Source organism: Oncorhynchus clarkii, chromosome 14 (genome assembly GCF_045791955.1).
Source record: "Oncorhynchus clarkii lewisi isolate Uvic-CL-2024 chromosome 14, UVic_Ocla_1.0, whole genome shotgun sequence".
NCBI classification, from domain to species: domain Eukaryota; kingdom Metazoa; phylum Chordata; class Actinopteri; order Salmoniformes; family Salmonidae; genus Oncorhynchus; species Oncorhynchus clarkii.
The window spans coordinates 32,755,194-32,772,218 of NC_092160.1; the positions used below are offsets into that span (position 1 = coordinate 32,755,194).

The window sequence follows — 17,025 nt, forward strand, 5'->3', positions numbered from 1 at the left end:
TTCCCCAAAAATTTGAGCACTCGTTGGCTACTATTCCTTCACTCTGCGGTCCAACTCATCCCAAACCATGTCCGTTGGGTTGAGGTTGGGGGATTGTGGAGGCCAGGTCATCTGATGCAGCACTCCATCACTCTCCTTTTTGCTAAAATAGCCCTTACACAGCCTGTAGGTGTGTTGGGTCATTGTCCTTGTGAAAAACAAATTATATTCCCACTAAGCCCAAACCAGATAGGATGGGGTATCGATGCAGAATGCTGTGGTAGCCCTGCTGGTTAAGTGTGCCTTGAACTACACATGCGGAGATCATATGTTCACCTACTCTGCGTCTCACAAAGACACGGGGGTTGGATACAGAAATCTCACATTTGGACTCATCAGACCAAAGGACAGATTTCAACAGGTCTAATGTCCATTGTTTGTGTTTCTTGGCCCAAGCAAGTCTCTTCTTATTGGTGTCCTTTAGTAGTGGTTTCTTTGCAGCAATTCGACCACGAAGTCCTGATTCACACAGACTCCTCTGAACAGTTGATGTTGAGATGTGTCTTGAATGAGTAGGGGTGAACTTTGACTGGTACTGTAGCTCACATGTGGCTTTGTACAGTATGTTGCAAAACAGGACATTTCCTTTAAGATGAAACGATAGATTGTGTGTGTGTGTGTGTGTGTGTGTGTGTGTGTGTGTGTGTGTGTGTGTGTGTGTGTGTGTGTGTGTGTGTGTGTGTGTGTGTGTGTGCATGTGTGTGTGTGTGTGTGAATAATCTCTGCTGTGCAGGTAAACATACATTCATACAATTAAAAGCACAGAAACATGTTTTTTTTTCTATACAAGTTTATTTACAAAAATGTATGAAAATTCTCTTTTACAGCTCCTCACTAATGATATACACACATGCAGATTCAGACTCTTCTTGTAGTAGTCACTAAGCTGCTTGGCAATTCTCTCTGTGTGAAGTGAACTTACAAAATAAAAGAAACTGTCTCACTAAAGAATAACCATGGTTGTGTCTCTACTGTAGAATCTGATGTAAATTAGAGGAGCTTGTAGTAAGTCATCATGTATTTTACATGCAATTTCTTAGAAACATCCGGAAACCCCATAATTTTCTTCTGTAGCCTTAATAAATAAATCTAATTTAAATAAATGTACAAGTCTCTTTCTTTAGAAATGTTTATTTCCTATTTCTTCCCTTTTAAAGATTTTTTTTTGTTTTTTGTTTTTTCGTATGTTAAACTTTCTTTCCGCGGTTTTAGGTGATTAAATGTCTTCCTAAATCCTAATGAAGTCACAGTCTTTTGAACAGAAAAGGGAAAAGTGGTAAGCGTAAGTGCCTTGTAGTAATCCATGGTCTCATTGTAATTATTTATATTATTCTAAGTAAATTCACCAAACACTAATAATGAAATTAAAACTGAAAGCAAATCATCAAACCACAGCTTATTCGTTAATAAATACCAAGGTCATCCATAATAACTACAGGTAAAAAGCCATTACTGTTTAAATTGCAGTTCATCTACTATTGAGTGTCCCATCTGGTTTGGTTTTAGTTGCTTGTACAGAAGACTTGAATGATTTTAGGTTACATGAACATCCAGTTTACAAACAGCCTATTTTGGAGCGACACCGTGTGAGTGAGTTTTCTCTTCATATTCTACACACCATAAAACACACTGGGAGAGGTACTCATCTATGAAACTTGCTCAGACAGTCCTCTGCATTCTTTAATTAACCCTGTTGGCAGTATATTGGGATTGTGAGATGGTCTGTTTTAAGAAGTGTACATCCAAATGCTGCATCTCACATTCATCTCTTTCAAGAGTCCCTGTGTGTACGTCCAGAATGACATCCTATTACTTATATAGTGCACTGCTTTCGACCAGAGGCTCTAGTCAGAAGTAGTGCACTACATAGGGAATAGGGGGCCATTTCAGATGCACTACCAGGGCTCAGAGTCGTGGACAACAACATGTTTAACCAATTGATTCATCGTTCAAAACAATTCCTAGGTCACAGCAATATAACAAGCTATCTTCTAATACTAAGTGACTTACTGTACAGTGCTTACAATGAACGTATTTTAAAACACATTTAACCAGTAAAAACCTGGCCTGCAAGAAGAATTAGGATTATCTGATAAAATTCCCTTAGCAGAAAAAAACAATCTATCATCTGTAGTGTCGTATTCATTTTCTGTACGGGCACTTGGAAATGTGCTTGGGGTGCAAGTGATGGCTTTAAGTATCTCTCTCTCTCTCTTTGTGTCTTCTTAGTTCGTTACAGCATCTCAAATAAATGTACATAAAACAATCCTGTCTTTCTGTTTACTTTTCTGTTTAGTTGTTTAGTTGTTTAGTTGTTTGTGTGTTTGTGAGTTGTGATTAGTTGCATTGTTCTAAGTCATTCTGTGAGTCTCTGAGTGTTTCATACATAAGGCACTGGAGTAAACCGATTTAAGTTCTTCACGTCACCAGTCCTGTCATGTCTTCATTGCAGATTATCGTCGCCATTTTCCGCCAGGAGAGGATTTAGCTGCAGTTCAGGAAACCCCCATCTAGACGTGTTCATGTTGTTTCATCATGGGGTCAGTAGTCACAGTCGTTGGTAAGGTACCTGGTCTAGCTGACGTGTATGATACCTGTTTTACAGGAAGGAAGTACAGGGATAATATCAATTGCATTTACTTGATTCCTCGCGTCCTCTCTCCTTGCCTCCTTCTCAAAACCAATTGGATGAGAAGTCAGTGGTCCCTCCCCTCTGACCTTCTCCTTCGATTAGTTTTGAGGCGAGAGGACGTGAGGAATCAATGAAATGCAATTTGAAATTCTCACACAGTGACACATGGGTGATAGGTCTGTTAAAATGGTGGATGAGATGAGATGTATCATTAGGTTGGAACGGTTGAGTCATGATGTGTGCCAGTATTACTTGGGACATTAGCTTAGCTATTAACGATTAGCAGATGCCGCTAGGACATTCTACTGAGTAAACTGAAACATTAAGCTCAATAAAGTGTGAGTGTTTACGAGATAAAGACGAAGTGTTTGAATGTTTTTTGATGGGTTACTCAAAAAAAAATGTAATGCTGATTTCACATTTTTTTCTGGATAAAAAAAGGGGCTTAGGTGGTGGGCGAGGCAGGGGGTGTGGAAGGGGGCACGGCCGGCCAGTTGGGGCGGCTGAATTTATAAATAATTTAGAGGCCCCCATCTTGACGGTGTAAAGAAATATTAGTATTAGTATTCATATTTGACCCGAAAAAACACTTTATGATTTACCTGTAGTCATACACAGTATATAGCAATGTCAAATCTGTAAATCTGTAAAATCTGAGTGTTCGGGAACTGTAAATGTAATGTTGGGTTGTCTGTTGTGGGTATGTCCAAGTCAAGAGTGATAAAGTGATAAAGTGTTACGAAATCACACCAACAGCTTGACAAAAACACAAACAAATGAATGAATCATTCAACACCAACGACACCACCAGAAGAAACAAAATGATGTCACAGAGACAGAATCAGGAAGAGAGCAGCGTCGTCATTACCCTTAGATCTTAACGCTCTCTGTCCCATACACGTTGTAGCCTTCTCTGTACGTGGCAAAGTTCTGGGGGTTGGTCGGGGGAGCTGGCTTCAATTTCTCAGCATTCTTTGCTAGTTTGAGCCGTTTGGTTTCTGCACGCGATTTGTAACAGAACTCAATCAGAGCCACCATCATGGCCAGCCCCAGCCCTCCAACCAGAATATAGAAGACTCCAGCCACATTGCTCAGGCTGAGAGCACTTGTCTTGTCCTGGGGAAGGTGAAGAACATAGTTAGAGGGTTTGTGGTGGAGAGAGTTCTGTAGAGAACAGTGCAGCCTACCAGTATGGCTCTAAAGCAAAGTATCTATAGGCCTCCAATTGATCCTTACAGTCTTGTTGAAATAACAGTCGAATACCTAACACTTGGTAACTCACATGGATACTCTATTATCAGACCCCTTCTACAAACTCTCTCTCTGAGATTGAAATGTTTCTGATGCTACCAATGGTAGATCATACTACAGACTCCAGAGGCTAATAGCAACAGAAGGTTGACAAAAGTAAAGGATGGCTGAGGTTGACTCTAGAAGAGGTCTGGACTGGTTTTCCTATAGTGGTGCAAGAAGTTGTGAGGAACATCTGAACACCATAGTCAGACCACTCTCCGATGAAGGAGAGACGAGTCACCTCTTTAGTTTGATCTAGGTGAATGTAGAGCTTCCCCTATTCTACAGGCCTTCTTCCATATAAGGAAGCTGCGGTCAGTAACTCACAGGTCAACATTTCAAGCCCTGTCCTGAAAAAATAAAATGTCTTGGTACACTGTGATACTGTCTAGTCAAATCTCTCTGACATCAAAACAATCCCAAAAGCCATTTTACGAACGGATTCAAACCATTCTGCTGCTGCTTATTTCCCAAACATGTTGATTGAAAATTTGTTCATGAGAGTTTTACCATTTGCAGTTTAACCCTTTGAGGTTTGACTGAGAGTCTATATCTGTGGAAAATAGATCTGTTAGTTCATTAGCCTGGCTATGGTCTCAGAGGGTTAAATAAGAGGTTTATTACGTTCTTAGACTTCATGTGGGGTGGAAACAACAAGATCTCTTCATTGCAACTCCTTGATCAGACAAAAAGCTGAAAAACACCCCACGGTGAAGTAACATCTTACGGAAGTTAATTGGAAGCAGTCGCTCACAACAGGAACACTTTGTTTGTTCACCCCAAAACAGGAAGCTAAAGAACCCAATAGATACATTTCCATGCAACCTAGTAACAACACAGATAAATCAAATTTTAATTAAAAGTTTTAGTAAATAGAAACAGCAGCATAATGGTAAGAATATCATGAATGTAAAGTGTGAAAATGAGCAAAAAATAACACTTAATGTCAACAGCTAGTCAACAACTATTCAATGATGGCGTTTGATTATTTTACACAATTTACAATTTCCCCAAGCATATCCTAATGTAATTTACCATTACAGTTTGTGTGGGGGAAAAAAATCATGACCTATTTCTATAAAAATGACTTTAACATTAACATTAGCCCCCCCCCCCCAAAAAAATGACAAAATATTTTTGGGATGTGATTAGAATTGGGGAAATAGTGCATTATGGATTTGAGCCACTTCTCCATTTTTGTTACATGTATGTGGCAGAATGTTGTTTGTATGAATAAATAACATACTAGGAGGTAAAGGGATAGACAGTATAGCTAATCTAGATGTTTTAGTGTAGTTTAGTATTTGTTCATATGAACACTGGGAATCAGCACAGAAGACCTGCGGAGACTGACCTTACTTCCAGAGTCCTTGGTTCCACATTCACCCTTATCGTACCACCATTTGTTTTTCAGCTTGTCTAAGATGCCTTGTTCACTGAGTTTCAATACGGCAAGGTTTACAGGAGTTCTTCACGTGGGAAATAACATAAATAACATCATATTATGTTATTTTATGTTATTCATAACTTCATAGCTTACATTATGTCATCACAAAGCGATCGAGCAGGACTCCTGGCCGTTGTCACATCACAGAGAACAGGCATTCTAGTCTATTACCTTGTCGTCATTGACCAGCCCTAGTCTAGGGCCAGGGCCTGCTCCTATCGCTTCGAGTAATCGGCAGACGCTGGTAACAGGACGAGCAGGTACTGACTGTACACTCCGCTGGTCTGAGATTATCTAAAGCTGAGGAAGGTATTTGTTTGTGGGCACAGCAGGGTAGATGTCTGACCAGCACTTAACAAGTTTGATCCAACTAGAACCTTCTCTTGACTAACAGTAGCAGTAAAGGACTACAAGACAACTGTTGACCCGATATCTTCCCCGTCGGTAGAAACAGAGGCTTGGACACCTCCTACTGCAACATCACAAGTTGGCTCTGAAATTTGGTGGCAAAGACAACATCAACTTTGAATCTCAGGACACTAATAATGTCATGTATTCTGACATGAAAATCAGCATTAAAAAAGTGAATAAAGCAAAAGGTGTTTCACATGAACCTTTTCATAAGAAGCGCTGCTGTTTATTGGTAGGGAAAGCGTGGTGGATATAGGCTTTACTATATCCGCTTAGAAGGGGGATTACTGTCAACAGAACCAAGCTACAGTTTTATTACCGGTGTTTAAGCTCAGCTTTGGCACATCAGGGGAATAATACATGTGGTTTCTCTCTGTAATATGGTTTCAGAAGAAGAAACTGATAAGTCATTGGCAACATTTATTTAGGATATTCTCACTGCCTTACAACTGACATAGTGCCATTAACTGTGCAAGGTATGTTCCAATACATATATATTTTAAATTAAGCTATGATGCTATGATGCTATGATGCTATGATGCTATTATGCTATGATGCTATGATGCTATGATGCTATGATGCTATGATGCTATGATGCTATGATGCTATGATGCTATGATGCTATTATGCTATGATGCTATGATGCTATGATGCTATGATGCTATGATGCTATGATGCTATGATGCTATGATGCTATGTGTGGAGTGAACAAATAAATAATGATGCATAACGATGCATAATAAGGAAGACTGTTCATGCTCTATATAGTCGCTATAGAAACAGACTGGTGATGTTCTGTATAGACCCTATAGAAACAGACTGGTGATGTTCTGTATAGACCCTATCGAAATAGACTGGTGATGTTCTGTATAGACCCTATAGAAACAGACTGGTGGTGCTCTACTCTACATCCCCTATAGAAACAGACTGATGGTGCCCTCCTCTTCATCCCCTATAGAAACAGACTGGTGGTGCCCTACTCTACATCCCCTATAGAAACAGACTGGTGGTGTTCTATGTAGTCCCTATAGAAACAGACTGGTGGTGCCATACTCTATATCCCCTATAGAAACAGACTGGAGGTGCTCTACTCTTCAGCCCCTGTAGGAACAGACTGCTGGTGCTCTACTCTACAGCCCCTATAGAAACAGACTGGTGGTGCCCTCCTCTTCAGCCCCTATAGAAACAGACTGGTGGTGCACTACTCTACAGCCCCTATAGAAACAGGCTGGTGGTGCCCTACTCTACATCCCCTATAGAAACAGACTGGTGGTGCCCTCCTCTTCAGCCCCTATAGAAACAGACTGGTGGTGCTCTACTCTACATCCCCTATAGAAACAGACTGGTGGTGCCCTCCTCTTCAGCCCCTATAGAAACAGACTGGTGGTGCTCTACTCTACATCCCCTATAGAAACAGACCGGTGGTGCCCTCCTCCTCAGCCCCTATAGAAACAGACTGGTGGTGCCCTACTCTACATCCCCTATAGAAACAGACTGGTGGTGCTCTACTCTACAGCCCCTATAGAAACAGACTGGTGGTGCCCTCCTCTTCAGCCCCTATAGAAACAGACTGGTGGTGCTCTACTCTACAGCCCCTATAGAAACAGACTGGTGGTGCCCTACTCTACAGCCCCTTAGAAACAGACTGGTGGTGCTTTACTCTACAGCCCCTATAGAAACAGACTGGTAGTGCTCTATGTAGTCCCTATAGAAACAGACTGGTGGTGCTCTACTCTACAGCCCCTATAGAAACAGACTGGTGGTGCTCTGCTCTTCAGCCCCTATAGAAATAGACTGGTGGTGCTCTACTCTACATCCCCTATAGAAACAGACCGGTGGTGCCCTACTCTACAGCCCCTATAGAAACAGACTGGTGGTGCCCTACTCTACAGCCCCTATAGGAAGAGACTGGTGGTGCCCTACTCTAAAGCCCCTATAGAAACAGACTTGTGGTGCCCTCCTCTTCAGCCCCTATAGAAACAGACTGGTGGTGCCCTCCTCTTCAGCCCCTATAGAAACAGACTGGTGGTGCCCTTCTCTTCAGCCCCTATAGAAACAGACTGGTGGTGCCCTACTCTTCAGCCCCTATAGAAACAGACTGGTGGTGCTCTATGTAGTCCCTATAAAAACAGACTGGTGGTGCTCTACTCTTCAGCCCCTGTAGAAACAGACTGGTGGTGCTCTACTCTTCAGCCACTATAGAAACAGACTGGTGGTGCCCTCCTCTTCAGCCCCTATAGAAACAGACTGGTGGTGCCCTCCTCTACAGCCCCTATAGAAACAGACTGGTGGTGCTCTACTCTACATCCCCTATAGAAACAGACTGGTGGTGCCCTCCTCCTCAGCCCCTATAGAAACAGACTGGTGGTGCCCTACTCTACATCCCCTATAGAAACATACTGGTGGTGCTCTACTCTACAGCCCCTATAGAAACAGACTGGTGGTGCCCTCCTCTTCAGCCCCTATAGAAACAGACTGGTGGTGCTCTACTCTACAGCCCCTATAGAAACAGACTGATGGTGCTTTACTCTACAGCCCCTATAGAAACAGACTGGTGGTGCTCTATGTAGTCCCTATAGAAACAGACTGGTGGTGCTCTACTCTACAGACCCTATAGAAACAGACTGGTGGTGCCCTCCTCTTCAGCCCCTATAGAAATAGACTGGTGGTGCTCTACTCTACATCCCCTATAGAAACAGACTGGTGGTGCCCTACTCTACAGCCCCTATAGGAAGAGACAGGTGGTGCCCTACTCTACAGCCCCTATAGAAACAGACTGGTGGTGCCCTCCTCTTCAGCCTCTATAGAAACAGACTGGTGGTGCCCTCCTCTTCAGCCCCTATAGAAACAGACTGGTGGTGCCCTCCTCTTCAGCCCATATAGAAACAGACTGGTGGTGCTCTACTCTACAGCCCCTATAGAAACAGACTGGTGGTGCCCTCCTCTTCAGCCCCTATAGAAACAGACTGGTGGTGCACTACTCTACAGCCCCTATAGAAACAGGCTGGTGGTGCCCTACTCTACATCCCCTATAGAAACAGACTGGTGGTGCCCTCCTCTTCAGCCCCTATAGAAACAGACTGGTGGTGCTCTACTCTACATCCCCTATAGAAACAGACTGGTGGTGCCCTCCTCTTCAGCCCCTATAGAAACAGACTGGTGGTGCTCTACTCTACATCCCCTATAGAAACAGACTGGTGGTGCCCTCCTCCTCAGCCCCTATAGAAACAGACTGGTGGTGCCCTACTCTACATCCCCAATAGAAACAGACTGGCGGTGCTCTACTCTACAGCCCCTATAGAAACAGACTGGTGGTGCCCTCCTCTTCAGCCCCTATAGAAACAGACTGGTGGTGCTCTACTCTACAGCCCCTATAGAAACAGACTGGTGGTGCCCTACTCTACAGCCCCTTAGAAACAGACTGGTGGTGCTTTACTCTACAGCCCCTATAGAAACAGACTGGTAGTGCTCTATGTAGTCCCTATAGAAACAGACTGGTGGTGCTCTACTCTACAGCCCCTATAGAAACAGACTGGTGGTGCTCTACTCTTCAGCCCCTATAGAAACAGACTGGTGGTGCTCTACTCTTCAGCCACTATAGAAACAGACTGGTGGTGCCCTCCTCTTCAGCCCCTATAGAAACAGACTGGTGGTGCCCTCCTTTACAGCCCCTATAGAAACAGACTGGTGGTGCTCTACTCTACATCCCCTATAGAAACAGACTGGTGCTGCCCTCCTCCTCAGCCCCTATAGAAACAGACTGGTGGTGCCCTACTCTACATCCCCTATAGAAACAGACTGGTGGTGCTCTACTCTACAGCCCCTATAGAAACAGACTGGTGGTGCCCTCCTTTTCAGCCCCTATAGAAACAGACTGGTGGTGCTCTACTCTACAGCCCCTATAGAAACAGACTGGTGGTGCCCTACTCTACAGCCCCTTAGAAACAGACTGGTGGTGCTTTACTCTACAGCCCCTATAGAAACAGACTGGTGGTGCTCTATGTAGTCCCTATAGAAACAGACTGGTGGTGCTCTACTCTACAGCCCCTATAGAAACAGACTGGTGGTGCCCTCCTCTTCAGCCCCTATAGAAATAGACTGGTGGTGCTCTACTCTACATCCCTTATAGAAACAGACTGGTGGTGCCCTACTCTACAGCCCCTATAGGAAGAGACTGGTGGTGCCCTACTCTACAGCCCCTATAGAAACAGACTGGTGGTGCCCTCCTCTTCAGCCTCTATAGAAACAGACTGGTGGTGCCCTCCTCTTCAGCCCCTATAGAAACAGACTGGTGGTGCCCTCCTCTTCAGCCCATATAGAAACAGACTGGTGGTGCTCTATGTAGTCCCTATAGAAACAGACTGGTGGTGCCATACTCTATATCCCCTATAGAAACAGACTGGAGGTGCTCTACTCTTCAGCCCCTATAGGAACAGACTGGTGGTGCTCTACTCTACAGCCCCTATAGAAACAGACTGGTGGTGCCCTCCTCTTCAGCCCCTATAGAAACAGACTGGTGGTGCACTACTCTACAGCCCCTATAGAAACAGGCTGGTGGTGCCCTACTCTACATCCCCTATAGAAACAGACTGGTGGTGCCCTCCTCTTCAGCCCCTATAGAAACAGACTGGTGGTGCTCTACTCTACATCCCCTATAGAAACAGACTGGTGGTGCCCTCCTCTTCAGCCCCTATAGAAACAGACTGGTGGTGCTCTACTCTACATCCCCTATAGAAACAGACTGGTGGTGCCCTCCTCCTCAGCCCCTATAGAAACAGACTGGTGGTGCCCTACTCTACATCCCCTATAGAAACAGACTGGTGGTGCTCTACTCTACAGCCCCTATAGAAACAGACTGGTGGTGCCCTCCTCTACATTCCCTATAGAAACAGACTGGTGGTGCACTACTCTACATCCCCCGTAGAAACAGACTGGTGGTGCTCTACTCTACAGCCCCTATAGAAACAGACTGGTGGTGCTCTACTCTACATCCCCTATAGAAACAGACTGGTGGTGCTCTACTCTACAGCCCCTATAGAAACAGACTGGTGGTGCTCTATATAGTCCCTATAGAAACAGACTGGTGGTGCTCTACTCTACATCCCCTATAGAAACAGACTGGTGGTGCCCTCCTCTTCAGCCCCTATAGAAACAGACTGGTGGTGCTCTATATAGTCCGTATAGAAACAGACTGGTGGTGCTCTACTCTACAGCCCCTATAGAAACAGACAGTGGTGCCCTCCTCCTCAGCCCCTATAGAAACAGACTATTGGTGCCCTCCTCTTCAGCCCCTATAGAAACAGACTGGTGGTGCTCTACTCTACAGCCCCTATAGAAACAGACTGGTGGTGCCCTCCTCTTCAGCCCCTATAGAAACAGACTGGTGGTGCTCTACTCTACATCCCCTATAGAAACAGACTGGTAGTGCTCTACTCTACATCCCCTATAGAAACAGACTGGTGGTGCCCTCTTCCTCGGCCCCTATAGAAACAGACTGGTGGTGCCCTCCTCTTCATCCCCTATAGAAACAGACTGGTGGTGCTCTGATCTACAGCCCCTATAGAAACAGACTGGTGGTGCTCTATATAGTCCCTATAGAAACAGACTGGTGGTGCTCTACTCTACAGCCCCTATAGAAACAGACTGGTGGTGCCCTCCTCTTCAGCCCCTATAGAAACAGACTGGTGGTGCTCTATATAGTCCCTATAGAAACAGACTGGTGGTGCCCTCCTCTTCAGCCCCTATAGAAACAGACTGGTGTTGCTCTATATAGTCCCTATAGAAACAGACTGGTGGTTCTCTACCCTACAGCCCCTATAGAAACAGACTGGTGGTGCCCTCCTCTTCAGCCCCTATAGAAACAGACTGGTGGTGCCCTCCTCTTCAGCCACTATAGAAACAGACGGGTGGTGCCCTCCTCTTCAGCCCCTATAGTAACTAATTAGGTTCGTTAAATATGATGAATGGTTAATATATGTCTCGGGTTCCACTGGTGAACAATGTCCTCTGTGGACCTTTATGTCGCCATACATTACATCATCAGCAGGAGACAAGAAGATTACAACTCCGTGTAGAATATTATCTCCCTCATGGCCAATGGTAATAGGGTGACTGTGAAAACATTGATCAATAATGCAGTAATCTGTTAACATGCTACGTGATGCTGGAGCCTGAAACCCAATCTAGGTGATCAGTGATGTGGTGTGTGCCTCAGGATTATAGGTGATCAGAGAAAGGGTGTGTGTGTGTGGGGGGGGCAGGATGCTCAGGAAGGATGAGTCCAGGTAAGCTGGCTTTTCCCACAGTTTCCCGTAGAGCCGAGACGTGAGACTTATTGAGAGATACTGAGAGAAAAAAAAACTTTGAACACAACAGATGATCACCAAAGTTCACACACTGTTCGTCTTTCTCCGACGATGCCGTTGCTCATCAGAGATAAACACCAGACCTTGAGGTGTGCACGGTGAACGGTTAAGAGCAGTGGAGGTCCAAATGCTGATTCATGTATGAATGTATGGTAAGCTCACATTTGGATCAAAACGTTGATCCATGACCCTGAAAGGATGGAAAACCATACATACCTGAGCAGGTCCAGATGAAAGGCAGAGAAACATGCTCTTCTAACGCAGACGTCACAGCTGTGAGCAGGCCTCAACATCACTCAGCATACTGACTATACAGCACAGATTATTAGCAGAAATGCAAGGTTGAAAAATAGAGCTGCAAAATTCCTGTGAATTTCCCATAATTACCAGGTTTTCCAGAAACCCCTATGGGAGTATTCCCTGAATAAGGGGGAGAATAAGCAAGGAATGGAACCCTGCCGAAGGAATCCTCAAACAGGGATTTCTGGGAAATCCTAGAATTGTTTATTTACTGGGACTTTTTTTAGTTCGTGAAATTTTGCAACGGTATATCAAAAATATAGGACACGTATTTGTGTACATTATGGAGATAAAACAGAGAAGCAGAGAGAGAAAGGTCAGGTGTTTTGGTTGGACATTACTAGATATTATAGTAACGTTAGCCTCGATGCTATTTTCAACATGTCATATTGGTGTAGCATTGCAGTTCCTGAGAATTCATGTCAAATGACCTTGTAAAGTCATGACACCTTCTGTAAACCACAGTATCTGCCACAGATCGTCTGTAATCAAGCCACTTAGCTGACCTAATTCATTGCTTGAGTCACGACTGAGTCATTAGTCATTCAATTGATCTAAACTGTACCAAATGTCAATGCCCTCTTTAAAATAGCATGATGCAAGCTTCATGGAACACAGTGTAAGTATGTTGATACCAAGATGACAAGGCTAAGTGAAACACATTCTTATTGCATCACCTATTCCCAGGATGGATACAGCCATGTCTTGTGACGAGAGTAGAATAGCAAGCGGAAGAGAAAGAAACCTGATTATCAACAATGGTTATTGGGCTCAATTCTAGCTCTTGGTTGTACATGTTGCAATCAAGTGGTAAATTGTTTGAAAACTTTTGACACCACCTACAATTGTATAGATTTTTTTTGCTAAAATCATTATGAAAAAGCAACCAATTATAGGGGCAGTTCCACCGTGTATAAAATCTCAATTGAATTGAATGTAGTGGTACCACATGACCCACAGCCCTAAGAGATCAGACCTTCTCTTTCAGATTAGAATTCTCACGTTTGCCCATAATGCTTAGTCCCCTCAAGACTCCGCTGTTCGCCTCGCCTATCTGAGCTGAGCTGCCTCAGCTGAGCAGCCATTTTGGGGGGGGGTTTCAGCCAACGGGCTCTAGAGCCCAGCATGGCTTCTCTAGGCCAGTCGCATGGGATGTCCAGAGAAGCAGCTGTATGACATGAGCAGCTGTGAAGCCATGTTGTGTCTGACAGACAAGAATAATGGAATGAAATACAGACATGGCCTTCACAAGAGGAAGGCGGCAGTCTCTGGCATCTAGATGCCATGTTTTCATAAATAGTTTGTGATAAACTATTTATGAAAGGTATCTTATAAAATACATACTTATCATATAATATATAACTTACAACAGGTATATTTTAGTCAGAGATCCATCCAATATGACAGAGATACTGTTATATCTAAATAGACCTCACACTGGCTCTACTTTCTCTATGCGCCATATAACACGTGACAGATATCGTCTGCTGCCCTGCAGATGTTAAAGACAGAGTTAAATCCATCTCCTCCTTTTCCAACTGCAGGACAACACTATCCTCCTCGCATCCCTCCCGTCACTGAGAAGCAGTGAAAATAACTAGACTTCCTCCTTGTCAAACACTCAACCAAACACTGGTCCACAGATCTGTATCATTCCTCACACAACTGTCTTTGTCAAAACAATTCAGCTTAGCCTTAGCAGTCCATCTCCTTTACTATACTTCATGCTACCTCTTAGCCTTACCAGTCCATCTCCTTTACTATACTTCATGCTAGCTCTTAGCCTTACCAGTCCATCTCCATTACTATACTTCATGCTAGCTCTTAGCCTTACCAGTCCATCTCCTTTACTATACTTCATGCTAGCTCTTAGCCTTAGCAGTTCATCTCCTTTACTATACTTCATGCTAGCTCTTAGCCTTACCAGTCCATCTCCATTACTATACTTCATGCTAGCTCTTAGCCTTACCAGTCCATCTCCTTTACTATACTTCATGCTAGCTCTTAGCCTTAGCAGTCCATCTCCTTTACTATACTTCATGCTACCTCTTAGCCTTAGCAGTCCATCTCCATTACTATACTTCATGCTACCTCTTAGACTTAGCAGTCCATCTCCTTTACTATACTTCATGCTACCTCTTAGCCTTACCAGTCCATCTCCATTACTATACTTCATGCTAGCTCTTAGCCTTACCAGTCCTTCTGTTTTACTATACTTCATGCTACCTCTTAGCCTTACCAGTCCATCTCCATTACTATACTTCATGCTACCTCTTAGCCTTACCAGTCCATATCCATTACTATACTTCATGCTACCTCTTAGCCTTACCAGTCCATCTCCATTACTATACTTCATGCTACCTCATCTTCCTCTCTGTGTGTTAGCCAAGTAAAGGTTCTTAGTTTGATCTTTTATTCCATAGACTGGTCAGAGTCTGGGAAATCACAGAAAGGCTACCTTTGAGCCTGGTTGGGACTCAACATTTGTTTTGGGTTGGGTTGTACTGTAGCTAACAAAGCGCGTTAGAAAATCAAAGCGCTATAATATAAATCTAATCAATAATCAATGATTCCTATCGAGTATTATTAACAGCCTTGCCGATTACTCTGCACCATGGTACCCGATCTGGTGACATCGAGGCTGACCTTGGAGTCACCTCCTCCGCTGCCGCACTCTCCCTTGTCGTACCACCATTTGTTTTTCAATTTGTCCAACAGGCCTTGCTCATTCAGTTTTAACACTGCCAGGTTAACAGCATTTCTTGAAACGATAAAACATAACTTGTAAGAAAAGGCACAGGTCCGTGAGAAATCTAATGCATAGTTAATAGTAGTATAGTAGTACTATAGTATAGTAGTAGTATCGTGTAGTAGTAGTTATAACGATAATGATGCTCGTTGATAATGGTAGTTAGACTACCACCAATAGTGGTTATTGTTATTGGTAATATTATTATGAACTATTATATCTATTATAAAAATGATCTAGGTATGAAAATGACAAATTGTTTGACGAACATGAGCTAGATAGATCAGTAAGGCTTAGATGAAGAGCAGACATAGTGGTAAATATTGGACAGGAGTCATGAGGGGTTAGGTAGTTTAGAAACTGAAGTGTGCGGGACGGGGACACTAGTCATCATCGCTGAGAGGAAAAACAACAACAGCAAACACCGTGCAAGTAACATTCATAACAAGTGACAGTGCAGCTTTTTAAAGGCTACATGGAAACGCCGCTGAGCTGGTAAAAACATTCAAAGTGATAACACAACCTTTGAGAAGGACAGCACACAGGATAGAAGGAAAGGTCGAAAGAGAGAAGAAACAGAGGAAGAGAGACGTTGAAATGATTTGTTAAACTCTAACACCCTGGAATGGATTCCGCTTAGGTTTAGGAAACAACAACAATAAAACACACATACAAATATAAACATCCCATAAATCACCATTTTAAACCAACCTCGGTATCCAAGAACAATAAAAGATATGATACCGTTACCTCTTTGGGTCCTTTCCAAAAACAATAAGGTAGAAGAGAAGAAGAAGAAGAAGAAGAAGAAGAAGAAGGGCCAAACACAAGACATCAGGGTAGGTGGAATTCTATAACAACAAGGAGAATATCGTTATATTATCCCACCCACCTTAATGCTGAGCCTTTGGGCGTGGCCACACCGTATCCTTTAGAGTCGAGGTTTCCGCCCACTTTCATGGTGTCACAGGGTTTCCTCTGCTCTATGTACTCGTTCATGGTGGACTCCAGGAGGAAAGCAAACTTGCCCTTGGACTTTCGTACCCGGGCCACCCCGTCTGGTGTGGTCTTGACAAACACTGACGGTTCGGCCGATTTCATGTATGACCACATTTTCTCATAGACTGCTATTTTGGATCGCTGTTTAGACGGAGAGAGGGGGGGGGGGGGGAGAGGAGAAGAGAAATACGAGATGAGACATCAAAGTCCATTGTACAGATGTTGTTCTGTTTCGGTACCTCAGAGATCTGATGCAGGACACCTCAAGCCATCTTGAAGTGTTTATAGATATCTTGGAAGATTTAGCGGTATGTCTGCTGGTAAGTTCATGAAATCTTTTAGGCCTGTGCATACTCATGAGGAACAAAAGATGCACAGTTATTATTAGACAGTAACATTACACATACTTGGTGGCATACGGCCTACGGTCTAGCAAGTCAAGCGTTGATAACATAGTAATGACCCAAATACGAATTTATACACCATTAAGTGAACACACACAGAGAGAGAGAGAGAGAGAGAGAGAGAGAGAGAGAGAGAGAGAGAGAGAGAGAGACACATCAGAAGAGGACACAGATGAGAGTTCCCCGGTTTCCCAGTACGGTGCTTGGGGTTAGGCTTAGTATGCCTGCTATACAATCTGTAGGAGTGAAGAGAGGACTTCTAGCTATCTATAATAAGCAACAATTTAATTATTCAATGCCGCTGGGTTCATTTTGGCAACACAGTTTCAAACTCCAAACTTCTGAATCCTGGTCTGGGCCAATGAAGAGAGAGAACTGCTCCCAAG

General features: G+C 43.7%; 1 protein-coding gene across 1 annotated transcript in view; it reads right to left on the reverse strand.

Moving 5' to 3' along the window:
• Window positions 1–874: 874 nt before the first annotated feature.
• Window positions 875–17,025, reverse strand: part of LOC139366527 (glutamate receptor 3-like) — a 233,824-nt gene continuing 217,673 nt past the window's right edge. The window contains exons 13-16 of the mRNA XM_071104130.1: window positions 16,129–16,376; window positions 15,134–15,248; window positions 3,540–3,787; window positions 875–2,633 (exon numbers count right to left, since the gene is read on the reverse strand). Coding sequence (XP_070960231.1) covers window positions 3,542–3,787; window positions 15,134–15,248; window positions 16,129–16,376 — 609 coding nt within the window. The 3' untranslated portion in view covers window positions 875–2,633; window positions 3,540–3,541. The remainder of the gene's footprint in view (window positions 2,634–3,539; window positions 3,788–15,133; window positions 15,249–16,128; window positions 16,377–17,025) is intronic.